Genomic DNA, 27,824 nt, shown 5'->3' with positions numbered 1-27,824 from the left:
CCTGCTGTTTTCTTTGGAACCAGGTGGGGTTCTGCAGCTTGCAGTTCAGCCTGTCCTGTGAAGCCGGGAGGGAAGAATTCGATTTAGAATAACTATTAAGCAGATCACATTGTAGTGCTAGGGTGCAGCAAGTTTAAAACAGAGCTCTTTGTGGCAAAAATCTGGTGCAAATATAGCTCCAGCAATCTACAGTACTTTTTTCTTTCCTCATGAGATGGATGTTTCAGTGTTTTTAAAGATAAAACTGAAGTCTGAAGTAACTGAGATCTGCATTTTCAGAAGCCAAATTTTTATTCCCATTTAAGGTACTGAACCCAAAGATTTTCCCAGAGCGATAGTACGTGTTGTCCAGTCTTGGAAAAGTGTGAGGTGGGAGCTTTTAGTCACAAGGGAAGAGTAAGGTAGTCTCGCATTTACGCTGCTTAACTGTGGCTAACTTAGCTGAAAGACTTGCCCATCTCTGCGCCCTCCCAGGCAAGAAGCGTGTTCCCATCCTCGCTCAGGGCAGGAGCTAGGCAGGCACACTGCAGTAGCAGCAGCCCTGTTGCTAAACCTCGCGATTGTGGGGTTATCACGATATGGAGCGCGGCAGCCGGCGGCGGGTCTCGGAGCGGGTCCTCCCGCCGCCGGGGGCGCCGTTGGTCGCGGTAGGAGGTGCCGGCCGCAAGCAGCGGCGGGGCGGGAGGAGCCGTAGGGCTCTCAGGGAGCGGCGGCGGTGGCGGCTCCTCCTCCTCTTCTCCAGCCATGGGTGAGCAGCGGCGGCTGCGGGGCAGGCTGGGTCGGGGGGCAGCGGGGAGAACGGAGCCCGCACCCGCCTTTTAGAAGCCGGGGGTAACACGGCTGCCAGCCGCACCGCGGCCGTGCCCGCACAGGCAGAAAATGTCCGCTGCGGCGGGAGCGCGGCTGGGGATGGCCAAAGGGAGGAGAAGGGGCGAGTGGCGCCCGTCCCGCGGATTGTCAGGCGATGTGGGCCCGGGTACCGACGGGTCCTCCCCCACCTTCCTTTCCTCAACAGCCCTTCTCCCGTCGGCGGGAGCTGCGGCCGCCGCTGACGTGACCGAGATGTGCGGAGGACAGCGCTGTGGGAGGGTGGGGGGTTCTGCCTGTGAGGAGCCTTTCGTGAGGGAAAGGGCTTGTTTCCTGCCAGCCGTCGGGTAGCAGAGGGACCTTGTGCGTCTAGCCATAGCGACTGCATGCACTAGGGATTTTTTGGCACAAGTGCTGTTTGCAGTAAAGGTTTGGCTGCTCATCCTGACAGGGAGGGGAATATTGTCTCTTGGGCCAAGCCTTCCTAGTCAGATTCAGGTGAGGCTGACATCAGTGTCGCTTGCAAATTGCCCCTTTGGGGCCGGCTGCTTGGGTGAGGAGAGCCCCTGCTTCACAGACAGAAAGTACATTTCTGCCTTAGAAATGCCAGACGAAAAGGTTGACAGTTAAAAGGACAAGAGGCTGAAAGTTGTGTCGGGGGGGGGGGAGCAGCTCCAAAAGTCAAAACTAGGTCACCGAAAAAGGAATTTGTAAGATCTCTTTGGGGAGATGGGCAGAGTACTTAACTAGAGCTATCCAACTGATCCCTGACTCGAACAAGGCTTCCCTTAGCATAATGCTCACATCTAGTACTGTCAATAGTAAACCTAATAAAAAAAGGATACGAGCTTTACAGAAATAGATGCTCATGTTGCATGGCTGCTTCTGTTCCAGGCAGGGGTACTGGTGCTGCTCATGGTGGGGTTAGTGCAGTCCCCCCTAGCTGAGCAGGCAGGAGGTCAAGGGGACAAACTAGTGAGCCATGGCTGCTAGCTGGGTAAATTTTTGCCAGAGCACTGTTGCAAATTGTCTGCTGCGTCTTCTAAAATCTTTTAGTGCTCCAAGTGCTAGCAAATTGTGAGACTATCAGAGCAGGTTTTCAAATTATTTTAGATATATCGATACATTTTTTTTTGTTAGAAAACTGAAGTAGGTTTTGCTAGATGGTAATAGGGCAGTCTGGTATTTGGCAGGCAGTTAAGAGTACAGAAAATCAACCACTGTCTAAGTTTTTAACTTCTGATACCTAACCACCTAAAGCTGTGGTATACAACGAATGAAACAAGTAATTTATTGCTGTTTGAGGAACCAAGACAGTGTCAACCTGTTATAATGAATAGTTTTGTTTTGGTTTTTTTTAAACTTTAATCCATATAGTTTGTTATGCTTTCTGGTATGCAGACATTAGGTCTGATACCAATACTCACATCTACAGAGGCTCACATGATTTTCTCAGATGCAAATCTGTATGGATGTTTTGACGTGTGTCTCAGTGTCTTAAAAAAGGTAATCTGTGTTCTTTGTTTGGTTTTTATTTTGTTGGATTTAATTGCAAACAGCAGAAAGCAGTAAACTATTAACATTTTTTTGCTACTTTGAGCATGATGAATAAAAAAAAGGTTTGCTTTGTCTCTTTTGGTTTGGCAAAAGAGAGAGTGGCCTAAATGTTTTGACTGCTTTATTAGGGATTAAAATTGGCATTGGTATGAGCTACCCAGGGAGGTGTTCAAGAAAAGCCTGGATGGGGCACATAGTGCCATGGTCTAGTTGATTGAATAGGCCTGGGGGATAGGTTGGACTGGATGATCTTGGAGGTCTCTTCCAACCTGGCAGATTCTATGATTCTATGAATTAAGAATCTCTTGAACACCCTGGTTTTATCAGCTGGTGCTTTGAAAAGAGGAACCTTGTCCATTCTGGCAGATTAAGATGATTTTAAAAAATGAATATCCAGATGTATTTTTGTGGTGTACTGGTTGTAAAGTTTGTCAAACCCATGTTTAAGTTAAAGAAAAACTTTCTAAAGCTTTCCCGTGCAGAAAATACTTTGTAACTCTATGAGAAACTGAAATTTCACTTGGTAATATTTTCCAGAAACTGTTTCTGCTTTAGTGGCTGAGATTGTAGAGCCTAAGAGGGGAAATATGTTTATATCACTGTGAAATTTAGACTACATCAGAAAATGATTATATATATGAGGTCTGTTTCTGTAGGCAGACCCTACATGAAACAGATAATTGCATTAACATGAGTGCTGCTTCAATATCTTGATAAGGCTGCTGCCTGTTGTTAGGCAGCAGAGTGCAGTGTTGAGGCCTGTGTTAATTTGCTATTTCTGACTGAGACAACACAGTACCTGAGAACTGATGTTTGCAGCATTGTTTTGTTGTTCACCAGTTGAAATAATGTAAGATTTGTCTGATGGTAGAGGATGCTTTTCTGTAACAGCACTTAATAAATTATTCCTTTAAAGTTTTTCTTTGAGCAAGGCAACTACCAGGCAGCTTGTTGGTTTATGTCTCTTCTAAAACTCAAACTGTAACTTATTTTTCTTTATTAACTTAGCTGTAAAGGACCCTACAGCTGTAGAAAGGGCAAATTTACTGAACATGGCTAAATTGAGTATCAAGGGACTTATTGAATCAGCTTTGAGCTTTGGACGCACCCTGGATTCTGACTACCCACCTTTGCAGCAGTTCTTTGTTGTCATGGAGCACTGCCTGAAGCATGGCCTTAAAGGTGTGGTAATTACTCTCCCTGCTTTTTTCTCATTCCAAACATGGTGTTTTTCTTCCTTTCTTTCTATCTTTCTTTCTTGAAATCCAAGTGTGTTACATTGCTTTAAGAAGTCAAGAAAATATGTAAACTATCATCTTTTGTAACTAATAATGACATTATTACTACTTCCAACATGCATTTCCACCTTTACCAACTTCTTATTTTATATGCAATCTGTTTCAAGTGTTCCAGGGATTAGCATAACTACATATCTTTATGTAGCTTATTTTTAGCTGTTCATCCTTTTAATTACTTTGTTCTATCATGGCAGTTTTATGTTTACAGCAAGGTAATTCAGAAAATGGCTTTGTATATTGGTGAAGTGTCTAGTGTTCTAATATCTGGAAGTCTAGGCTCAGGAGTTAAGTGATTTGCTACTCCAGCTATTTTGAAGGAAGCTACTCCAGTCATTTAAACTAAATTAGTTACTTATTTTTTCTTCTCTCAGTGAGAAAATCCTTTCTAAGCTACAATAAAACCATCTGGGGTCCTCTGGAACTTGTGGAGAAATTATATCCAGAAGCTGAGGAGATAGCAGCAAGTGTCAGAGATTTGCCTGGCCTTAAGTAAGTAATATTGGTAACATGCAGCAAGAAAATAAAGAACCTGATTGAGAATCTACAGAGGTCTCATGATTTCATTTGGTGTTGATCAATGCTCTGAACAACTAACACATGATAGTGGGGGAAAGCACAGGTGAATCTTGCTAGCTTTTTATGTTCTGTACAAAACAGCTGAAAAAAAGTAGTATTTTTATCTTATGTTCCTGAGAGGAATGTGTGCTAAATGATGGATGTAAAAGGTGCAAGAGGGGCAGGTTGTATGGCAGTCTGCAGTCCAGAACTTCCTGAGCCTAGTCAGCAAAGACTGTACAAAGACAAAGGAAAACATACTGAAAAAAGCTTTTCAGATTCTTGAGTGTAGGACCTCTCCTTCTTAAATGTAAATTTCTGCTGTGAACTAAAATTGCCTCCCATTACTTTGCACTCTGCTTTGTATTTAGATTTATAATTGGCCATATGTTAAATTCCATAAAAGATTTGGTTACCTTGTGTTGCTGTTCACAGCTTTAGACCTTATCTAAAGCACATAGCTGTACAAATTGTATCAGGCCAGGTGAAAAGAAATAACAGTCTTTGCTGAGTGTGTCGCACACTTCTTATCCCAGTACAGCATGTGGAGTTTGGGTGGTTGGGTTGTTTTGCATTTATGTGCTTACTACTCCAAAACGTACAAGCACAGAAAAGGAAGGGCCAAGGTTTAATTTGTTGGGTATTAATGTTTGCTAGTTAGACAATTAAAAAAAAACATGAAAAAATATTTTTCTAAGATATAATTGAATTTGTAAACAAGTATGAGCTAAAGTTTGAATTCGGTGTGCGTTGTGTAGATCCAGAGAACAAGATTGGTAAGGCAAGCTTGCGTGATGAGTGGTAATGGACAGTTATTCCATTCACAATTTGTCTGAAGAGTTTATAAGTAAGTTGGAGAAAGGAGTCTGAACTGTTGCAGATGTTTTACTTCATCTGGAAGCAGGACTTCCAGATTATCTTTACTGGCACTGTTAGGTTAAGAAGAATGTACTTAAAGAGAAACATCACCACTCTTAAAAATTCTTTCCATGCTTCTAGACTTGTATTGTGAGAGAACAAAGCACATTGAAACACAACAGTGCATAGTGGACTGCATGTTTTCACTCTCTGAGCAAAACAGCTCGTGTCACTGTCAGGGTCTTGTGCTTTCTCTGTTCCTTTCCTTTCCAAGACCTGTTCTTGAGTCCAGCTGCATTGAAGAAATTTGTCTGATCTTAGCCCAAAGCTTGGAGTTGAAGCCTAGCCATTATGTCTTTCCAGGCTGCATTGCTCAACTAATAGTTTCAACGTCCTTTCAGAAATACCACTTGCTCTACCAAGAGGCTGATAAAATGTTTCAAACAGTGAATTAATTGATATATTGTTGATTTGGGACTGTTGATGCCCTTTTTTCTAGGACACCGCTGGGCCGTGCCCGGGCCTGGTTAAGGTTAGCACTAATGCAGAAGAAAATGGCTGACTATCTTCGGTGTTTGATCATTCAGAGAGACCTTCTCAGGTAACTAATTCAGTGGATTTGTGAATAAAAGGTTTATTCTTAGAGATTTAGTTTTCTGGGAAAAAAATACTATTTCCTATTGGCTGCTTTTTATGTATCCTTAGTGTAGCAAAGTGTAGTTTCTGGCCTGTGGGCTGATTTCTTCCTGTCTTCAGTGTAGAGAGATCAAACAGTGCTGCTTCATCAAGATTGAGGGCTGAGACAGGTGAAGGTCATGTAGGTGGGCCTTCTGAAATGTGACTAACTGTTCTTTCACAGACGAGGCCTAGGGGGGAGCTGTGTTTCTCTGCCATGCAGAATATGGACCAGAAACCTCTGGAAAGAAGATTAATTCACCTGTACTTGATGTATGGTTTCTTACTGAGCTAGCATTGCATGGCATTCTGTTGCTTTGAACTTTCCTTTCACAGATCTAAAATGACATTGCTTTCTTCTAGTGTAACTTTCCTTTTTTGATGGGATAGCTGAAACACAAAGGGGAAAAATTGTGTCTTCCTAATTTTAGTTCAACAGCCTGTGCATATTTTGAAGGCTTTTCTTGTATGCTTAGATCATGCTGGTATGTCAGGAGGACACTGATGTTCCTATGGACTTTTCCATTGAAAGCACAGTTTCTTTCATAGACTGTTAAGACTTCATAAAAAAAATGTCAGTGTTGATATTCTATTGCTTAGAGGCATGGTTTCTTCTTCTGAAAACCTGTTCAGTGTTTCAATCCTTTCTGCTTCTTTTCTCTTAACCATTTATTCCCTTGTTTGGCCTTTTTAATTTCAAACAATCTTCTCATTAAAGTCCATAAGGTAACATTCTTACCATTCTTTTTTTACTTTCTCAAGTGTTTCTTAACAACTTAAGAAGTGACTCAGTACAGCCACACATCCATCTGTTGCAGTATCCTATTCAAAAGTGGCTAATAGCAAGCGTATAGGGAAGAGGCTTTGTTTTTCTAAAGGCAGCATAAATTTTGCCCCCACAAATTATCAGCTCTTCAGGAGCCTGTGACCCAAATTTCTGGTGCCAAAGGTAGGGTCTTTTTTTTTAATAGCCTCTAAGACAAACACACACTTAATATTTTAAAATATTTATGAGATGAGAGTACAGGCAGACCCAGTTAGTCTTTAAGGATGTTGGACTAAGGCTAGAATAAGAGGAACAATTCAGATTTAGATGCCACTCGTTATTAATTTATCAGATGGAAATGTTCTGAACATACTGATAAGATTAAATTTTCTTCTTTAACAGTGAATTTTACGAATATCATGCACTAATGATGGAGGAAGAAGGAGCAGTTATTGTTGGGCTTTTGGTTGGGTTGAATGTGATAGATGCCAACCTGTGTGTGAAAGGTGAAGACCTGGATTCACAAGTAAGTCAGTATAGGTAAAGCAATATATGTGCAATCCATAAGACCTCCACATACAGTGAATTTTGTTACTATGGAGTTGTGACTTGTTAGAAGTCTTACTAGAGGCTGTTGAGGGCATGATCCAGCTCCTGGATCAGTGAGAGCTGTGCATTAACCTCAACATCAGTTGGATCTGAGTGTCAGAGTGCAAGGGTGTAAAGTTTTATGCTTTGTCATGAAGTGGATGCGGTAGTAGCAATACAGAGTTCTTTCCATCTTAATTGCATAACTCACCCTCTTCCTCTGCAAGAGAACTGTAGTCTCATGATCAGTTTATCCCATTTGGTTCATTTATTATTTGGATCATAATAGAAATGTTTCAAGGACCTGAAACAAAACCTTGCTTTGCATAGTGTAACAGAAGAGCATAGAAGTGGGTGACTGCTTCCAGTCTGCAAAACTATACTTAGATTTTTTGTGCCTCTGCAGAGTGCCTTGACTTTGAACAGATGCATTCTTTCTAAAGGCAGATGCACAAGTACTTACTAATAAATGTAGGCTGTGCTTGGCCCTAATTGTTTTGTTTTTTTTAAAGCTTCTTTGTGGAAATAATTGTAATAGCTTAAGTGACAATTACTGTATTTTTTGAGTGATTATTGCTGTATTTCAGCATGTACATGTGTCAAAAACCAGTTTCTGTGGTGAAGTTATAGGTGATTGGGTATGTGTACTGCTGAGTCATAGGGTTAGCTTTTCTTTGTTCATTCTAACTTATTCTCTAATGTTTTAGGCACTGATCTTGTCTTCTAGAAGACGTGGCATTGAAAGGCTTGTAGTCATAGTAAACATGAGCTCTTCTCTTCTTAGTATTGAGAGCTACATGTGCGCATTATAAATCACAACATTTATTGCTAGCTACTCCTTTTTCACCTGGGTCACTTAGTGGCTTTACTGTGTGAGAGAAAATTTGATTAGTGGCTGTCCAGATGAGATTTTGGAGTAATTCTGATTGTGAAGAGTGGTATAAGTAAGGTACCTTCTCAGAGAAGGCAGCAGCAGCGAGTTGTTTTGGGAAGAAAGAGAAACCTTTGAATAATGATGGAAGTTGGATCTGGGAGCATAGTTTTGTTATGTTAGTAGAGTACTGTTCAGTGGTGAAATGTGTGTGCACACATGGAAAACTGAAACGAAGGAATTTTTATAGAGGTAACATTTGACTTTTTAATAGAGATAGTATTTTGCTTTCATAAGCAAAATGTAGTGCCTTTTTATAAAAGCATTTGGAGAACAGACTTTTTAGAATAGATGTGGAAAAAATAAGTAGAAGACCATCAGAGGAAACCGACATTATGTGAACTAAGGAAATGTTACACTTAGCAAGTTACTTGGGTTCAAAAGCTAAAGAGAGCTCCAGGTGGAAGCAGTATATCAGAGAAATTTAAATACTTCTGTGAAGAGGTTGCTACGGACAAAAAAAGGATGGATGTTGGTAAACAAATGTGGTTAAATACTTATGTCAGAGGTTTTGTGAATGGAGTTGAAAGCAGAACTTGTGGTAATGTTATTTATAGTATGAATAGATAACAATCTAATAGAAAATAACTGAATTAGATTCAGATAAATGAATTCAATTGAGCTGGTGCACTTGGAAATCAGCAAGTGAGGGAAGTAGTACTTGGTTTGGTCAGGGAATACTGAAACACTAAACATGTAGGAAACTTCATTTTGGGAGATGTACCTTGACAGGCAATCACAAGAAACACAAAGTATTACAAGTTTACTCAATTAGTGAGAGAGTGTTGAATAATGTCTGATAATTCCCCAAATTAAAGTCTTCCTGTAAGCTCTTGGCTAAGTTCTGTCAGAGGGAAGTAATCTTTTCTTTGGAATTTGGTTTATGGCACGTTGTTAATTTTGTTCAAAGGTAACAAATATGTGACACTATGCCTTAGACTGTGACTGGTCAGAGCAGTTATTAATGTGGTATGGAACTATGTACATTTGCTTTCTTCTAGGTTGGGGTGATTGATTTCTCTATGTATTTGAAGAGTGATGAAGACATTGGGAGTAAGGAAAGGTATGTGCTCACCAAATGCCTGGGATTCTGCATGTCATTTCTTGACTGGTGACATTTTATTTGTAGAAATCAGCTTCCCTAGAAATGAAGTCTTCTGATCTCACAGTCTTAAGAAGAAGGGGACACTGCACTGATACATATTTCTAGTTAGCTGCAAGAGTATTTGCATTCTGAAGCAAGCCCCAACATCACCTACATCCTTTGCTGCCCAGTATTGGAAGGCTGCAAGGTGGCAATGAAAAGGAACCTGCTTAACCTTTAAGTCCTCATATTGGGATTCAGTCAGTGTTTCAAAGATCTAGCAGAGTCAATAGACATCCTTTGTCTCTTGAGACTGTTCATATGTTTCATTCAGGTAGAGAAATTGCTTACAGTTAAAGAGGGTGTTTTTCTCTCACTGATGTTACAACACATGAAGTTATTGGTTTTGTGGTTGTGAAGTGGTTTCCTTTTTAAAAGCACACAATTAAGATTGATATTTGCATGTGATAGGCCTGTATATTTTCAGTACATACTTCAGGTAATTATTTTAATATAGCTGTTATTAATTTGTGCTTGCTTTAGAAATGTACAAATTGCTGCCATTTTGGACCAAAAGAATTATGTTGAAGAGCTAAACAGGCAACTGAAGTAAGTATTCCTTTGAAGTGTGCCTGTCAGGCCAGGCTTACAGGTAAAACACCTGTCATTTTATTTGTACCACAGATTTGTGAGACAACTTCAGTGTTTCGTGTTTTGACTGGGGATCTAGTGAATCAGGAAGCCTTAGCTTTCATACTTTTGGTACATTGGTACTTTGTCCAAAATAAAATATGTGATGGTTTGGGTGTGCCCTGCCCTCCCCCCAACCTCGACTTTGGAAATCACCCAGACTAGACTCAGCTGGCTCTGGAAATTGTATGAAGCTTATTATTTACAGCTTAGTAAAATATACAAGCAGATATTTACAGTATATACAGTTATAGACAGAAATATACAAGGTAAAAAGGTAATACAGAAGCACAACTCCCCTCCCAGAAACCTGAGTCCCCAGGAGGGGCTCCCAACTGCCCCTTCACCTTCCCCCTACCCCTCTCAACCTTACCCAAGTCCCAAGGAAGAATGGAGGTTTGGCCAGGGGGGTTAGGAAACAAAGTGGATTAGTCAAAGAAACAGCAGAGAGGGGTGAGGTTAGAGATGCATCTCAGCCAGTTCCCCAGCCGAAGTGCTGAGTGTGTTATCTATGTTTCGATTCTTACTTTTATGAATCTCAGCAGCCTATGAGCAAGGTAGACATCAGCCTTGTTTTCGCTTCACAGCCTGTAGTCTAGTTCTTCTCCCCAAAGCATTCTAGCTAGGCTCAAACTAGCACAGACAGTCAGAATCTTTCCTCTTCAAAGAAAGAACAGGAGGCCAAAACTGACAGAGTATGATTCGTAACTTCACAGGAATGGAAATCATGATCTGGATTTTAACCCTATGCTATTTAACAGTTTGTAGAAAGTATTACTGAGTGATGAGGGTGTATCCACATGATTTCGTTTCTTCGCTTTTCCTAGTGCTTTAGGTTCTAGCTTTAATGCATAGGACCAAAAGAGAGTTGATGGCTTGCTTGAAACTAATTCTATGTTGTAGGTTGTGATTCCTCTAGAACCTTTTCAGGAAGGCAGCCTTTCTCCCTTGCTTTGCTGGGTGGAGCAAACCTAGTCCACTACTGTGTTTGTTACATATGAATAGAAGAACAGTGATTGTATACTCTCTGAGGAGTGTAGTGCAAAGTTAACAGCATGAGTGCCTAAAACAGAAAACAAAACAAAACCAAAAAAACCCAAACAATCAAGAAAACTGCAAGGAGCCTCTGCAGACTCTGTAGTATAGCTGATCATCTTGATCCTTTTTTGAAAGATAATTGTATTCTTTTCATTTTAATGCTGGTGATCTTGATCATTATTTTCTGTATGGCTGCTGCTAGGGTAAAGATACTCTGATTTGAAATTATGTCAATCACCCAGCAGAGGCCTTCAACAGGACAGAATAATTTAAGTGTGTCAAATATGAGCAAAATGAAAGTAAGTTAAGGACAAAAAAGAAATTATCAAATTAGGAATAGTGGTGTTTGTGTGATATGTTCAATACACAGGTGAGCCCCTGTGTATTGAGTATGTTTTTGTATGGAATGACTTGCAAACTTGTGGTTGAACAACTCTTCAGTTTTATTTCAGGTAAGAAGTTATTTTCCACACATCTGGAAATATTTTAATCTCCTCTGCCTTGCCATTCTGGTAACTTCTGAGGGCACCACAGTAGAAATACATGGAAAAATGGTGTTACAGAATAGGGTTTCTTCTGCATGTGAAATGCAGCCTAAAAAATGTGCTTACAGCAGAAGGAGGCAGTTGGGCGTCTGAGGAAGCCTGGATGTAGTTTAAGATGATAAAAAAGCCTCAGAGTAATAAAAGGGAATAAAATTCTGGTTAGCCTTACAAATGAGACCTAGAAGCATCAAGAAAGGAGCAGCCTGAAGATAAATCTCAAAAAATGTGGAGAAGCAAAGAATTATATAAAATGAAGAATGGTTTTATTATATGATGGGTTGAAAAAAAACCCCAAGAATATTGTAAACTGCCTTTTAAGAGAACTCATTAAACATTTAGGTACAGTATAGTTGTGAGTATAAAGTAAGAGGAGAATACAGGGGAAGTCACATCCAACCAGGAGTTTGAATGACAGGGATGACATTGTGGGTTGGAAAGAAGACTATAAATGTTTAGGAGAGGAGATACAATTTCTTACATTTAGGCAAATCTTCAATCATGGGAGCAGCCTTTTTAGCTCTTGGCCTTCTATTTGACATTAAAGCTTTTCAATTTGGTTGAGTGAGTTTCGATGTAATTTTGAGTAACATGTTTTCTTTTCCTCTTTCAGTAGTACAGTCAGCAGTCTTCATGCAAGAGTTGATTCACTAGAGAAATCAAACACTAAACTGATCGAAGAGGTATTCTTTCCTTTTAGCAATGTATAGTAGATATTATTTTCTCTCAAACTGTTTTTCTAAGTGTTCTTGTCTTATTTTGATCTGCGTGAGTTTTATATAATGTGTTCCAATACCTTTATTTTGGCTCGAGGAGAAGGTGCAGTAGCTGCAGGGATTTGAAGTCAGATTCCCTAGGTAACCTGCAGCATCAGGAAATTAATTTTGTAGGACATCACAATTTCTCACTTTAGACAAAACCAGAAGAGAAGCCTTTCTTAATGCCAGCTGTCAGTCTGATTTTGTGCGGGTGACCAGTCCATAATGGGTGACACCAGCTGCTACTCAGACAGAAAGTAGTTCACCAAGCGATTTCCATTACCACCATTTTCTTCATCCCGAGTACTGTTTCTTGCTTAGTTACCATATGTTTATAGTCAGTTTTTAGATTGTCTATCTCTGGTTTTGTAGTTGCCTTATATTTCCGGTTACCTTTGGTGCTTGGCTAGATTCCAGCATTACTAGCTTTGCAATAGAGTGCACAATCTACTTTTTTTTAAATCCCAATTGTTTGAGAAATAGTTAATGAACTTGAAAACTGCAATATCTAAATTCACTTCTTGGAGGGAAAACATATTTTCAGAGTGTTGTTTCTTTAAAGTATTCTGGTTCCTTTACTGAGCTTTAGCCCAACTGTCCACCTGCCTTAAAACTGACATTAAGGTATATACTGTAAGGTCCAGTTATGATGTTTCCTCCTTTGTTTTCTTTTCATGGAGGAGTAGTTTTCTTGTACAAATGGCCCCATATGCTGTGGCAAGATGTCCAAATATAAAGGAAAAAATTAGGATAAGGAAAAGGACTAAATTCCTTTAGTCATAATGGAACAGTGAAATGAAAGCTTATTCTTTACAGACATGAAAGAACAAAGTATGCTGTTGTGTAATGAAAGTGACTCATTACGAAACCCAGGAGCTCTATGTCTTCTTTAAAAGCAATTAAACTTCTGTTTGGCAGCCTGCAAGAGCAGAGCAGGGAAAATCTTGCTTTTGCATTCATCAGAACATCTTTTTCTTTATTTCCACTCACAAAAGTGGTCACACTGCTTTTCTTTTTTCCTCTTTTTTTGTTTTCTTTGTTTTCAGCTAGCCATAGCAAAAAACAATATAATTAAACTTCAGGAAGAGAACCATCAACTGAGGAGTGAAAATACTCTTATTTTAATGAAAACACAGCATCATCTAGAGGTATGTTGGTTTTATCATGTTTAATGTAGTTTTTAAATCAACTCGAACTGAGCAGGAGCTGGGCCAAATCTAAGCCAGCTTTTACTAGGGAAAGAACCTGTTAAATCTGGGCAGTTTTATAATGACATAAACGTGCTGAAATTACAGGACACTAGATTGGTTTATAACCATGTGCAAATTTTGTAATGTTTTTCCTTATATTCTTTCTGGTTTTCTTCCCTTCTTCCTTTTTTCTTTAGACTCGGAGCAATACCTAACAGCATTTAAGGCAATATTATCTGAAAATCTTGTCCAAATAGTGTATTTCAGTTGACAAATTGTCTATTCTGACCTGTCTCACTATGTGGACTGTCATTTGAAGTAATCGTGTGTGCAATTGCTGCCCTGGTTTAGCTGTGATTTGTAGCTGCTTATATAACTTCTGGTATATGTTTTACCAGATAGTTGATTGTAAGCACAGGTTAAACAGATGTTTGGAGTACTCAGGACTGGAACAGTTGTGTAATGGATTGATTTACTGAGGGAGCACTGTACTGCAGTGCAACTGTTTGTTGTGTTAGACTTACTCAGTTTTTAGTGAAACACTGATGACTGCAGAGCAGAAACAGCTCTGGCCATGTTTGTGCTGTGCTTGGAGAAGTGTTTTGTTTTGGGTTTCTTTTCCCCTCAAGTGTTTAATTAATGCTACAATTTAACAAGTGTTAAATTGATGCTACAATTGATGCATCAACTTCTGATGAAGATAGATTCTCTGTATCTTTGTAGGCAACTAAAGTAGATGTTGAAGCAGAGCTTCAGACATACAAGCACTCCAGGCAGGGTTTAGATGACATGTACAATGAAGCACGAAGACAGCTCCGAGAAGAATCACAGCTTCGACAAGTAAGTGCTCTTGCTAAGGTTGCACAGCACTGCAGAAAAAGGTTGTGCTTGAGAAGAGTCACTGCCTAAACACTGTTGGTTTTACTTTTGCTGATCTTGAATGCTGCCTTTAATTGGATCACATTTTCTCTAACTATCTGTAATAAGAAGGGGTTTCTAATGGAGCAATGACTACACTGGGATTTCTTTAGCAATTTTGCAAAAGCATAATAAAAATACAATTTCTTTAGGAAATATTAGATAATTTTTTCACAATTTTGTGTTCTCTGTGTGTATGCTAAGTCTTCATGTGAAAATAGAAATACTTAATTCTGGTTTTGTAATTAATACTTAGGCAACTGTAAACAACACTGGCAGAAAATTTTATTATGTTCTGAGTTTTCTTCTCCCAAAGTTAAAAAGACCCCATCAGTCACTAAGTCCATGAGGGTGTAATATTCATGTAGTAAATAATTTGCAAAGATAAAGAGGGGCAGAGCTTCTGAAGTGGTGAAACAAGTGTTTCTGCAGCTCTGTTAGATTTAGCTTTCATCCTTTTCAAACCAGACTTAGAATGTGGTGTAATTATTGAAATATTCTGTGTTGCATTGTGTTGTGCTCCACAGGATATGGAGAATGAGCTAGTGGTTCAAGTTAGCATGAAGCATGAGATAGAACTTGCCATGAAGTTGCTGGAGAAGGATATCCATGAGAAGCAGGATACCCTCATAGGCCTTCGACAGCAGCTTGAAGAAGTTAAGGCAATTAACATGGAAATGTACCAAAAGCTTCAGGTAAAGAAGAAATCTACTGTTAAATTGATGAACAGCCTTTGACTTGTTCAGTTAAATACTGTTGCTTCCTTGATTTTTTTGGTTTGTTTCTGTTTCTTAAGTCAGCTTGTCATGTTGGAACATGACTGTTGCAAGCACGATTTCACACAAAGAAGTTCTTAAGGCAGTCGCTTGATGTTGCTGCCTTCTTAGAAGAGAAAAGCATGGCCTAATAATGTGCTGTGTGGAATAGAGAGAGTAATCATATCTCTAGTGATAATGACACTTCTTGGCCTGCATTGTATAAAACCCCAAGAGAATATAGGCACACAGTAAAGAGTTAAAGACAAGATCTAAGGTTTCAAAGTAAAGAAAGGCATTTGGAAAATTAGGTTTTGTTTAATGGAAAAAGCTACTGTGGTCAATATGCAGTTAACAAATCGCCAAACACCAGGGAAGTTTAGCAGTGAATTATTAAGAACATAAGCTTGATTTATGGAGTAAACTGGGGAAAAAAAAGGCACAAGGAAACAGTCAAATCTGTGACAGAATGAGAGGAAAACAATAGGATACTGCAGAGAGATAGTGAAGATAACCTACAAAGGATGCAAGTTTTCCACCTGCAGCTGTGAGGAAACTGAACCAGAGGAAGTAAAATAAAAATAGAGTTGGAAATTAAAATAAGAAGAGAGTGTTTTTCAATATGTGGGGATCTGTAGTGGATTAGTTTTCCTTTGCAGCCATTGATAGGTACTGTGGGTAATCCTGATTGCACTTAATGACCTTCACACTATGCCCCTTCCTGGGCATAGTAGAAGAGTTTAGTCATGCCCAGTCTCTACTGTTCTACTGACCCATCGGCAGTGTTGATCTGTACTGCAAGCATAATGCTCTGTCTTTTATTTAGATGTTCCAGCTGTGGTTGTGACAGCCTTGCAAGCAGTCAAACCTCTGAAATACGTTAGTAAAATTTGTTACAGATTTTTAGGTGTGGTAATTTGATAAGAGCTGGAGAAGCTTAGTGATTTCCAGGGATAAGTATCTTAGATCTTTACTGGAAAGCTTTTAATGGGCTGCTCAAAAAGATGATCAGTAACATGAAGGTGACTTGCAAAATGATCAACTAAGAAATGAAACCAAAGTGAAAATTGTGGACTTACTAAATAACATCTACGCTGGAAAAGTTCAGAGCTACAAATCTGCTGGGCATTAAAGTTTCAGCACTATCAAGTACATTTTTTAGAAGGATGTGTTTCAAAATAATCATGACCCAAAGCCATTTTAATATTTTTCTCTCTGATCCTGACGACAAAAACCTGTTGAGGTAACAGTGTAACATGTACCTCCATCAGTTTTAAACCTTTTTTGTAACACAGGTTTCTGAAGATGCAATGAAAGAAAAGAATGAAATAATTGATCGATTAGAGGATAAGACCAATCAGATTAATGCAACTATGAAACAACTAGAACAAAGGTACAGACCCACCTTTGGTTTTCTTCACTCACGTCTCCATCCCCTTTCATTTTACCGCATTTCCTCGCCATTGCCACTGAAATGTAACTTTCAACTGGAAAATTTGTAAAGAACCTTTCTGAATTTTTGACTGGTGCTTTACTGTTTGATTCCACACCTCCCCCCCTCCCCCTCCCTGGCTTTTTTTAAACAAATACACTTATTTTAAATACAGAATAAATCCTTCTGTTTTCTTCCTCAAACATTTATCTTCTGGTCCTAGGATTTTGTGATGATGTCAAAAGTTGTTCATTCAGCTGTTTCAACATTCTGATTCGTTATGACCTCTTTTTAATTGATGTTTTTCCCCACCTGAATGAAATGCAATAGAAACCAAGGCATTAGTCTTGCTTATACTTAAGCCTGTGCTTAATATAAACATTGAATGCCTTGATGGATCCTTGCTGTGTTTGCTTGAGCTGTGAGAATTGTTCTCCACTGCTTTGGAAGTGCAAGTGTTGTCAGAGACATGAGATTTTTACACTGAAAGGTTGAGAAGTGAAAGGCTAAAATTCCAGTCTATAAATTTACATTGCCATTAGACTGCATGCTTCACATTCTGATAAAATGTGACTAATGTGTTTTAATTTAGTGCCCTGTATGCCACACTGATGTTTTTAATTGTGAAATGTGACATACCCATCAGCCCTGTCATGTTGGTGTTTGACATGTCTTTTTTTTCTCATTTAAACCTGATTATGAAAAACATGGTTATGTATTAAAAAAAATAGTAACATGAATATTCTTTTATTGACATCCTTTTTTCCTCTTTTTTTCTTTTTCTTTTTATCCTTTATCCCAATTTTTGTTTTTACTATTCTGCTGCCTTCATCTGTCTTTGATTTTTGTCCACTGCATTCACGAAGTGACAAAGATCTGTTGACTCAAACTAGGACTATTGCAATGTCATTCATCAAGTGTGCCAGCAATGAAGCTCAGCACCAGTACAAACTTGTCAAAGATATATCATTCTGAAAGCTCCTTCAGATCCACTGTGTTTAAATAATTACTGAGAAAATAGAACTCCACATTTTAAAAACTAGAACTTCAAATATAACATTAAAATCTTGCACCGTAGCTGATGGTAGCTGTGTTCTGGTTTGTTTTCTGAAGGAACATCATCTCTGATCTCAATTTAGCTCCTATTTAAAAAAAAAAAAGGTTTTAAATGAGTAAACTACTGCACTATTATTAAGCAATTGTAAGCTAGTTTTCTAATGCTCTTTAAATCACTTCTTAACTGTCAAAGTTTATTTTAAGCAGTTATCTATCTTTACTTTGTACTTTTAATGAGATTTGTTTCTAAGTAGTGATTTTTCCTCTTCTTTATGGTACTAATAGATTTTAAAACTAGCTCTTCTGACATTATTACCCTTCTCCCTTGTGTATTTCTTTCACTGGTTTTGGCTGTAGTTATCTTCAAAATGTGCTCTCTATCGGGTTCTTGGTTGTAACTAGCTCTGCTTTCTTAGACTGACAGGAGTCTGGGGGAAGGGGAGTTGAGTGCTGTATCAGAACAATATATTTTTTTAAGTGAGTATCCTTAAAAAGAGGCTAAAATGGACCTTGAGTGAGATGTTCAGTAAGTACAGTGGAAGAATCACAGAGTTTGAGAATAAAACAGTGAAAGCACAATTCCAGATTGCTGATCAGGCATAAGGTAAAATATTTACATGGAGTTAAAATAAGCTTGGAGCCTGGCCTTGGATGGAGCTCCAGGAGGGAAGGACAGCATCCTCCAACAAATCTTGTAGCTGAGACTCTTGCTTTCAGTGGTTGCACCGTCATAGCTGCAGTGGAAGCTGTAGCGATAAAGGGGATTTACATTTAGGGCCCAGATCCTGAACTTGTCTAACTTGTTGGGCAGCCAAAGATCTTGCCTGTGCAGCTGTGTCTGTGCTGTAATCATAATGTGTGGGTTTTCCCAACATCCTCTCCCTCTCTCCACCATTCTCAAGCAGTCTTTACAAATCCTAGCTCTGCTTTGGGTTGCTGCTCACCTGCACTGCAGAAATGAGGGAGTTTTAGCTGCTAACTGCCCTGGATGTGCTTCCCAATATTCACTTTGGAGTGTGGACAGGAATTTGAGTGGGAAAAGATTCTCAGAGCCTTTTAGCAGAACGGGTTGTGCTTGCAAAAGTGGAGGCAGGATGCACTAATATAGCAAAGATTTCCAGTCCATGATTATATGTTACCTTATTCCTTGGTTTGGAATCTGACAAAGCCTTTACTTTGGATGGGCTACTAAAATAATAATACATAATCTCCCACCCTCAAAGAAAACCAAACCCAGAAACACTGAACAGAACAACGGGTAGACCATAGCAGAAATGGTAATGTCGACCATTTCATGTACAGGTTAGTCTCTGCCTCGGTGCCATCTGAACCACAGATCCTGCTGTGAACTTGGTCAGTTATGCATCTGAGTTGCAGGGGTGCAGCTGGCCTAGGTGCTAGTCTAGAGGACAATGCCATAGCTTAGATTGCCTGGCATGTTTCTTAGGTAGCAAACTCCAGCTCTGCCTTGGTTGTGGAAACTACACTGTGGTTTAATTTGTGGATTAGGGAGTCAAATGAGATAGTACAGACTTTGTAAAGTAGTTTAATTCCAGTATTTTTTTCACTGATTTATTGGCAGCTTTTTGAAACTCCTGATGGTGAAACTTCCTTAGTAGAAGCACAAATGTAGACAAATTGCTGACCTATTTTTTTTTTCATCTGACAGTGGGAGTCTTGGGTTACTCTTCATTCAGCTAGCTACTGGGAAGTGAGGAATAAAGCACAGACACAGTATCACAGATGGCTCCACCAGTTGTCTGAAAAGCCCTTGACACAGCTATGTTAGGCACAAAGCATCAGGTGGGGACATTTGGTGGTCTCTCACTCTCCAGCCTCTTCATCTAGACAATTGTTGCTATGCTATAGCACAAGTTCCATTTTGGTACCTTTCTTTTGTTATGTTACATCCATATTTTTTTATGGATTGAAGAGGTGACCAAGCAGAGAGGAACCACAGTCAACTAAAAGGATTCCAAAGGGCATGCTAGCTGAAGCAGAAGCAAACTCCTGGAACTCAGAAAGGAAAGAATAAATAAATCCAATCCCCCATTTCTTGATTACTCAGTTTTATTTTGTCTATAGTATGGCACTATTTTAACCAATGTAAGAATGCATTATTTTTAATACAGATTAATAGTATGATCTAGTTGAGATAGTTCTGTAACTGTAATGGAACCTGTCAGGGTGTGTCTTGTATTAGGTTGGTTAAGTGGTTTTGCTTTCTGATTCCACTGCTCTGTGTTCAAGCCTTATGCCTGCATCATTTTGAGCTGCTTTTGCACAACACATGTTAGGTGGTTAGCGCAGACTGAGTACTTTTACAGGATTTATGTGGCATTAAGAGAAAAAAGAAGAAAAGCTTCCAAAAAGCCCCACATGAACATTTACTAAAGGAAAAAAAAAAAAAAAGAAGGTGTATGCTTCAGTTCTAAACTATGTATCACCATGCTTTGGCATCTGTTGTCACTGAGCACCAAATAAACCAGTGATTACTTACAGTGGTTACTCTCTTACTGTATGAAAACCCAGGAGCTAGTTCCCTAGGCATCGTATGGAGTTCTCATTTGAGTTTGTGAGTTCCCCCAAACTTTGTTTTTATTTAGAAGTGTTTCTATTTCCCCATTTTTCTTTTATTTGTCTTCTTCACCCTCTACACCCTAGTTCTAGCTTCAGTTTTACCCAAAGTTGATTTGAATTACACCAGATTGCAGCAAGCAGAGAAGGCCCAAATGGAGGCTGAGGCCGAGGATGAGAAACTTAAACAGGAATATGTGAATAAATCTGAAAGTCTGCAGAAAGAATTCTCCCAGAAGGAGAAGCAGCTGTAAGTATGGCTTTAGAAATATACACAGCAGTAACCATTCTACATTGCAGTGTGTCTTGTGTCTTAATGCAGGCTTTTGAACAGAATGTAAACACTATGGATCCTCATGTTGGGCTGGCAAGGTGGAGGGAGTTATGCCATTAGAGTCAAACTGCCTTTGGGTGCCTCGAAAACAGTGTGCAGCTTGAATGGAGTGGGAAGAATGACATTGTTCTTTGTCTAAAAGTTCCAGCTTAATTTATGTGAAAATGATTATGAGTGGAGGCAATTAAGTAGTGTAGTAGTAGTTATACACACTTCTAATAAAGTCCACAAGCATGTAATAATACAAACTTAAACAGAAAGGTGTAGGAATAGTTTTATTGATCAGCTTTGTGAATAAGGTAGAAGTGCTTTAGCTTAGCACTGTGCAGGAAATAAAAATCCTCTGGAATCACAAATATTAAAAATGAACATAAAACCAAGTCTCTCCTCTTTCTTCTGTTAAATCCCTCAGTAATGATTTTAATAAACATGGAACAAAAAAAGCTCCCTGTAAGGGCAGATGTTTTCCCCATTAGGAAAGATAACAAGTAAATTATTTAAGACAGCACAAATCTGTGGCCCAGCAAGGAATGAGGCTTAAAAATTAGTAATTTGCAATCCAATTATTAGCCCACCCTGCCTCTCTCACAGCTCTGAACATTCATAAACTTGTTTAATTGTCATGAGAAATGTTCACTTTACTACCACAGCCATCTTTGCAGATTTTGGCAAAAGAACAGATCAGACCCCAGCCTTAGAATTCTGCAAGGTCGTGTTCATTTCTGTTCTTATCCAGCTAGATGCTGAGGTAGTATCCCAAAATGTAAGTCTTTCCTTTTAAAATGGTTTGGGTTTTAAAACAGGAAAAATAATGTGGATCCAGGTTTTCCATCACAAAACCTTACATGACTGTTCTCAGAGTTTTCTGCTTTTGGTTTTATTCGCACAATTTAAATCTAGAAGGTTGAGTTTTGTGCTTCTGTCCTTAGGCTTCTTTGTAACGTTTTAAAGACTAGCTCTTCCATGAAACTGACTGTGAAGTTCTACCTGGAGTGGATTCTTCCATCAGAGTAGCACTAATGGATGTTAGATTCCTCATTGTCTTGAACCCCAGCGATATAGAAAGCTCAATAAAAAACAGTAAAGTCCTTCCTCCTTTATTCTCAATTCTGTTCAAAATGCCATAAACCCCAGTCTAAAATAGCAGATTCACCTCTAAGGGTGAATACTAAATAACCTTTATGAACCCCAGAGACAATAATAGTCATTGTCTGTGTCACCGGTGGCTGTGTACCTGCTTGGTTGGATTTGTTTTAGCAAAGCTGTGGGGAGTTAAGGAAGCTTTGCCTTATGGATGTTTTACAAACAGCTTAGAATTGTGGTGAATCTTCTTTTGCTCATTTGTTACAAGGGTCAGCTCTTCAAAATCCTGCCATACTATTGGTGCTTTAAATACACCTCTTTTCAGTAGCATTTCCTGAGTGGCAGTGTTTGGATTTGTTACTGTTTCATCAATGTCTACAATATTTCAATACTGATACATAATTTCTGTTTTAGAAAATGTATGAATGGATCATTTATTTATGATGGTAATGGTAGATTGCACCCAGAAACGAACTTGAGATTGTAAATTATGGTCTCATGCACTGGTTTGTTTGTTTGTTTGTTTGTTTTGTTTTGCATATTATAGACTTCAGCTGGAAACTGATTTGAAGATAGAAAAAGAGTGGCGGCAAACTTTAGAGGATGATCTCCAAAAGGAAAAGGAAACTGTATCTCATCTGAGAATAGAGACCCAAGAAATAGTTAACCTTAAAAAAGTAAATTCTGCTGTAAAACTTGACTAGTCATTTAGAAATCAACTGCAAAGTTAATTGCACACCTGGTATTTGTAAAGAATTCCTGCAAGTAGATAAGGAAGATGAGCTTAATGTCTTTTCACAAATAGAATAAGAGAAAAAAAAAAACCACACATTTTTTTAACTCCCCATTTAGTTCTCAGGTTGAAAAAAAGTGCACTGAATAAAGGAAAATAAAATCCTTATTTTTCTTTCTCAGTTGTATAGAAGACTCTCTTCTCATTGTAGGCCAGAAGGTGCTCCAGCTCCTCTCTGACTTGTAGGTGGCTATATGGTGTTGTTGGTCTCTGCAGTCAATTGGTTTTGTTTTCTTCCTGCAGCAGACTGTAGAAGTGAAAATACTTTGTCTTTTGGAGTCTAAGATAGTTTGATCCTGGGTTATGTTTGATTTGGGAATTCTAGTAGGGTGGTGGATCATTCATTCATTCATTTGGCTTGTCAAGGAGATCAGCTCTGTGTAGTGGCAGTTTTCTAGGCAGTAGACAGAATGTTGACAATGATTGAAGGCATTTGTGTGACGTTGTTTGGGTTTTTTTTGAAGGAGTTCCTCAAACTTCAGGAAAAGAACAAACAATTGAAGAGGATATGTCAGGACCAAGAAGCTGCTCTGGAAGAACTGGCATCTAAACTGAGCGAGTAATTTCATTGTTAATGATGATTATTTATGTCATGTAAACTTGAACTTAGAAAATTAATGGGATGATGTTCATATGTTGTTATCAACAAGAACCTGGTTAGGTCAGATCTGATTAATCTTAGTTTTGGCTGGTGGGCTGACTGCGAGCTCCTGGTAATTTTGTGCTCTGAACAGAAAACCCTAGGCTAAAAGTGCTTGGGGGCATTATGGGTTGTAGTAGGCCAGCGTGCATATTGTGACGCTCCCAAAAAAGAACCCAAGGAGAATATAACAGCTCTGGCTCCAGCAGGACAGTGATTACCTGTTTGTGAAGATGCATGTTCTTGGGCTCCTCTTTCTGGAGCTACTGAAATTCCCATTTTGGGGGGAAAAAAACCATATGGATTTGGCTCAAAGGTTCAATATTTGCCAACAAAAAAAACCAAACCAACAACCAAAAAACAGAAAATGCCAACCCAAACTTTTTATGTAAGGGCAAGGGGGGGGAAGAATCTCTTATAAGTTCTGAAAAATTAACATTTTATACTGGTGGAGTTAATTTTTACAGGGTTTCTATAGTGGGTCAGGCACTTGGACTTTTTATCTCTCTGAGGGATGGAGACTGTATGACAGATCATTGCTGTTAAGTCTGCAGAAGATGTAAGGTGTAAGGGCATATTTACCTTGTCAAACTCCTCTGGCTGCAGTGAGCAATGAGCTCTGAGCACAGCTCTCCTTTTTGTTAAACCTTGTTAAAGTTTTATTTAATCATTTCTGTAGTCTTCTTTTGCCATGACTACTGTGGACTCTGTGCCTTACAGAATAACTTCATTTATATTCTGTGACTCAGTTTTGAGTGGGTTGGCACTGGTGGCTGTGGAGGGGCTGGTTTCTCCATGATGACATCAGGTGGTCTTGTATGAGTCCAGGTTTTGTAGCAGTGCTATGTACTAGCATTAGGTGTTTGCACAGAGATGTACACATCAAAAATTCTCTTATCCACATAACTCCAAGAAACTTCTACATGCATGCAAAGGATTCCAAGCTCTCTGGAGAGAGCCTGTCTTTGTATAATGCAGGGCTGATATCTGCTGGATGCTGCTGGAATATAAAATACTGACTCCAAGTTCAGAGTACTAAGCTTAGAATTACCTACAGCTTTTAGAGTTATTAGACCATTGCTGAAAATACAGAAGTTTGCAATAGCATTCTCTTATTCTTCAGATCAAAGCTGAAAATAGAAGATATAAAAGAAGCAAACAAAGCATTGCAGGTCAGTAGTATTTGGGGGAAGGAGAAACATTATTTTCTGACTATTCACTGACACTGTTCTGTGGGGTTTGTTTTTTTTTTGACCTTCCCTGTGTCTTGGGCTCCTGCCCAATAGGCTTCAGCTCTCAGGCTGGGATACCTGTCTGCTTTTCCAGCCCAGTCACTGAACAGCTTTACTACCTCAAGCATGTTGTGTTTGCACTTGTTCCTGCTCTGTCTTGTGAGGTTTTGCAGAGTTCTGGAGCAGCCTTGCACTGCTTTAGAGTGACATTACACCACTCTCAAAACATTAGGCAGTTCAGGCAGTAAATGTATTGCTGTTAGTTTGTGAAGTTCTCTGCAGTGCAAAGTTTGACTTCATCAGATACATACAGATAATGACCATCTTTTTCTTCCAGGGCCAGGTTTGGTTGAAGGACAAAGAGGCTACACATTGCAAGTTATGTGAAAAGGAATTTTCTCTGTCCAAAAGGAAGGTAAATCTTGAACAGAATTTCTTCCAACTTGTTTAAATATATTCTGAGAGAGACAGTCATTGACTTAGAGGCGAGCCATGGAATGTCAGCTGTGGCATCGATGGCATTTTATATGTGTGGAAGTTTTTTTTATGACCTTTTTTATGCAATAGTCTAAGAGATGATGAGTTTGTTGTCATTTTAAAGTAAATGCTGTTAATATGTGCAGGATCTTTTACTATACTTTTTCGTGTTGATTAACTATCTGACAGAATCATGTGCTCTCTTGTGTATCATTGCTTATATTATGTTTTTGTATGCCAGAGTGTTCTTAGTCCAGGGACTGAATGAAATCTGCAAATCATATATTTACATGGATAAGCCTCAATATGGCTTTAAACAGACCTTCTATCTGTCTGTCTGTCTATAGAAGGTGCAATCCTGGGCTATCTAGCATTGCATCACAGATTGAGATTTGCATGAATTATCTTGAAAATTGATTCCTTGCTCAAACCAAGAAGTAGAAGAAGCCACTTTTTGGATTGCTCTGTGTATATTGTTTGTTGGTTTCCAATTAGGAAGTATGTTTATGTTGTGAATGTTAATTTGTAACCTTCTCCCCGATATTTAGCATCATTGCAGGAACTGTGGGGAGATCTTCTGTAATGCCTGCTCTGACAATGAACTGCCTCTGCCTTCTTCACCAAAGCCTGTTCGTGTCTGTGATTCCTGCCATGCAATACTTATACAGAGGTGCTCTTCTAATGTGCCGTAAGATTATTGTACATGATATTTATTACTTTTTAGCTAGTCCTGTAAAAAATCCAACCAAACAGCCAAACAAACAACTAAAGAATGTACTGCAGGATTTCCAGGATTTCAGGTAAGCAGTTGAGAGTTGCATTTTCAGCTGTGGAGGAATTACTTGTTTGCTTCCTGTTGAAACAAGTAGAGAATATGGGACCTAAACATAGAAGCTCCTGGTGTTAAAATCCAGGAGACAGTGGCTTAGAAGTTCTGTTGGAGAAAGCTGGACATTTTGTAGAGGAGACTCAGTGTTAACCTGTATTTAATGAGTGTCTCAGTTATGATTGTCTTGAAGAAGGGGACATATTTACCTGGTTTCATAGGCTAGCCTGCAACAAGGCTGGCTGAATACCTGCTGCAGAATGTGCCTGTGATAGGCCGTTGTGAAGCAAAACTGCACAACAGCTAGTTCGAAATTGTATTCAAAAGTAGTAGTGCAATTAATGCAGTGGTCCAGGAAGTTATTGCCAAATCTTGTATTTGTTTTCTTCCCTTCAGTTATCAATGATTATGTCCAGAATATAGGACTGACAGCTGCTCTTTGTAGTCTCATGTGGAAGGGGAGGCTTTGTCAGACAGAAGCAAGCAGTTGCCTGTAGTCACTTCATGAAGGAAGGTGCATTTTGCTGATTTTTTTCTTTAATGAACTATTAATATAGTTCCATTAAAAGAGAAATGTCCATCACAGATTCTTGCCTAATGAATAGTAGTTGTAACCTTGAACAATTATCTTGGCATTATCTTCACGTGAGTCATGCTTTCAGGTTTGTGCACGTAGTCACTGTGTAGCACTAGAAGCAGAGTGAGCTTGCCACCAAGAAGTGCTATGATTACTCCTATCCTTTCTGTGTTGGACAGGAAGGTTTCTCCTTATTTTGTCATCATCTTTCTCAAACTTTCAGAGTTCGTTCCTAAACTTCATGTTTTTCCAGAGCACTTTTGAAAACATTTAAGTCTGACCTCTCTCCATGCTGGTGGTAACTTCTGCTAGAGTGTAAATCCTTATTTTTCCTGTAAACAGCACAAATGCATCCTCTGATCAGTTGTCCTCACTCAACTCGGTTCACTGCACTTGAACTGATCTGCCCCCTCACTTCAGCTGCTGTTGCAATGGGCTATAGCTGAGCAAACTCCACGTTTGGGCAGTGCTGGTGGGCCCTCAGCAGAATTACTGGCCCATAGTTCCTTCAGTCATGGGCTTGCAGAATTCTTACCAACAGGTGAAGGGAGGCTTTGAAATAGATCTTTTAATTGTTCTTGCACTTCTAGCTTAGCTTTGTCTTCTGAGGGGTAGGTATTTAGTTCATATTCTAGAAGCTCATCCAGCTGTTCTTTCTCACACCTTACTGTGGTTGCTTATGTAGCTTTTGTAAAGAAAACTTATTTGAAAATTACCTGATGTAACTTTTTGTAAAATAAACCCCAACAATTTGTAAATCTGTAAATAGCTTTTGGAAAAAAATAAATTTAGTTAATCTGAACTTAACTATGGGAATAAGGTCACTTCATTAAAGCTTGTAGGAGTCTTTAATTTTATTATGGCTTGGTCAGGGTGCTTAGAAGGTTGGGGAGTAAGGAGCTACCCTGCCCATGGCCTCGCAACCCACGTCTTGCTCATGTGCCTCCTAAAAATAACCTGAGAGCATTTTCTGGTGGGCTTTGGGTGGGGCAAGCACAGAAGCAGCAGAGTTTGATCTAGGGTGTAGATGATGCTAATCTGTACTGTCTTCAATAAATAACTTTCCAGTGTGCAACTAAACAAAATAGAAGCTAGACATTCCTTTAAAATGGAAGTGCATTTCTATGATGTGCCATCAATTCAGTTTCTACTACCTGCAGTCATTTCCTCTCCTATGCGCTGCCCTGTTTGCACAGGCAAGTCACTCAAGCAGTGTGGTATTATTCAGATGGCTTCTACTTAGCCTTGAACAAAATGGGGAGTGGTTCATCTTCTGTGTGATTTTATTTTCCTTGGCATCAAGCCATGCACCTGGTCTGCTTTTAGCAGCTATTTGGACCACATTATTAATCCTTTGTCTAAACCCCCTTGTTGACAGATTGTGATTCACACAAAGCATAGGAAGGTCTGTGGTGTGACTGCTGTTCTAGAGAAACAGCAACTCTAAGCAGCATCGTTTCCATGCTGGAGAGATGGCTTCTCATTTAATGAACCCACTCCTCCTCCCTGCAGAGCACCCACCCGAGCCGCAGAGGTTTGACTTAGCTCCTAGAAGAGGGAGGTGCCCCTGGGGTAAGTAAAAGGCCGGCTGTGCTCTACGGTCATCACATGCCTGCTTGTCAGCCATTCCTCACAGGCAAACAAGCACATTTCAGCTATTCACAGCAAACCCCTAAAAGTTTCACTTGCCTGAACCCTTTTCTTCACCTGCAGATTTCTTCTCAAAAGATTCCTCTGCAGCTTAAAGGCTGCTGCCATGACCTGCAAGATTCAGTGCTGAATGCTGC

General features: G+C 39.3%; 1 protein-coding gene across 1 annotated transcript; it reads left to right on the top strand.

The window, feature by feature from the left end:
* The first annotated feature begins 673 nt into the window (after positions 1-673).
* RUFY2 (RUN and FYVE domain containing 2) lies at positions 674-26,844 on the top strand. The gene is made up of 18 exons (XM_064145255.1): positions 674-748; positions 3,373-3,546; positions 4,034-4,151; positions 5,575-5,676; positions 6,919-7,042; positions 9,037-9,098; positions 9,663-9,728; positions 12,003-12,072; positions 13,194-13,295; positions 14,061-14,177; positions 14,783-14,950; positions 16,306-16,403; positions 20,206-20,325; positions 22,040-22,169; positions 22,750-22,844; positions 24,049-24,097; positions 24,495-24,572; positions 25,183-26,844. Exons 1-18 carry the CDS (start codon positions 745-747, stop codon positions 25,324-25,326), a joined length of 1,821 nt encoding a protein of 606 aa, XP_064001325.1. The 5' UTR covers positions 674-744; the 3' UTR covers positions 25,327-26,844.
* Positions 26,845-27,824: the final 980 nt, after the last annotated feature.

The sequence above is a fragment of the Pogoniulus pusillus genome, chromosome 6 (genome assembly GCF_015220805.1).
Source record: "Pogoniulus pusillus isolate bPogPus1 chromosome 6, bPogPus1.pri, whole genome shotgun sequence".
In the NCBI taxonomy this organism is placed as follows: domain Eukaryota; kingdom Metazoa; phylum Chordata; class Aves; order Piciformes; family Lybiidae; genus Pogoniulus; species Pogoniulus pusillus.
Note: the sequence above shows the minus strand (reverse complement) of the source record. Positions and strands in the feature narration are given on the sequence as shown.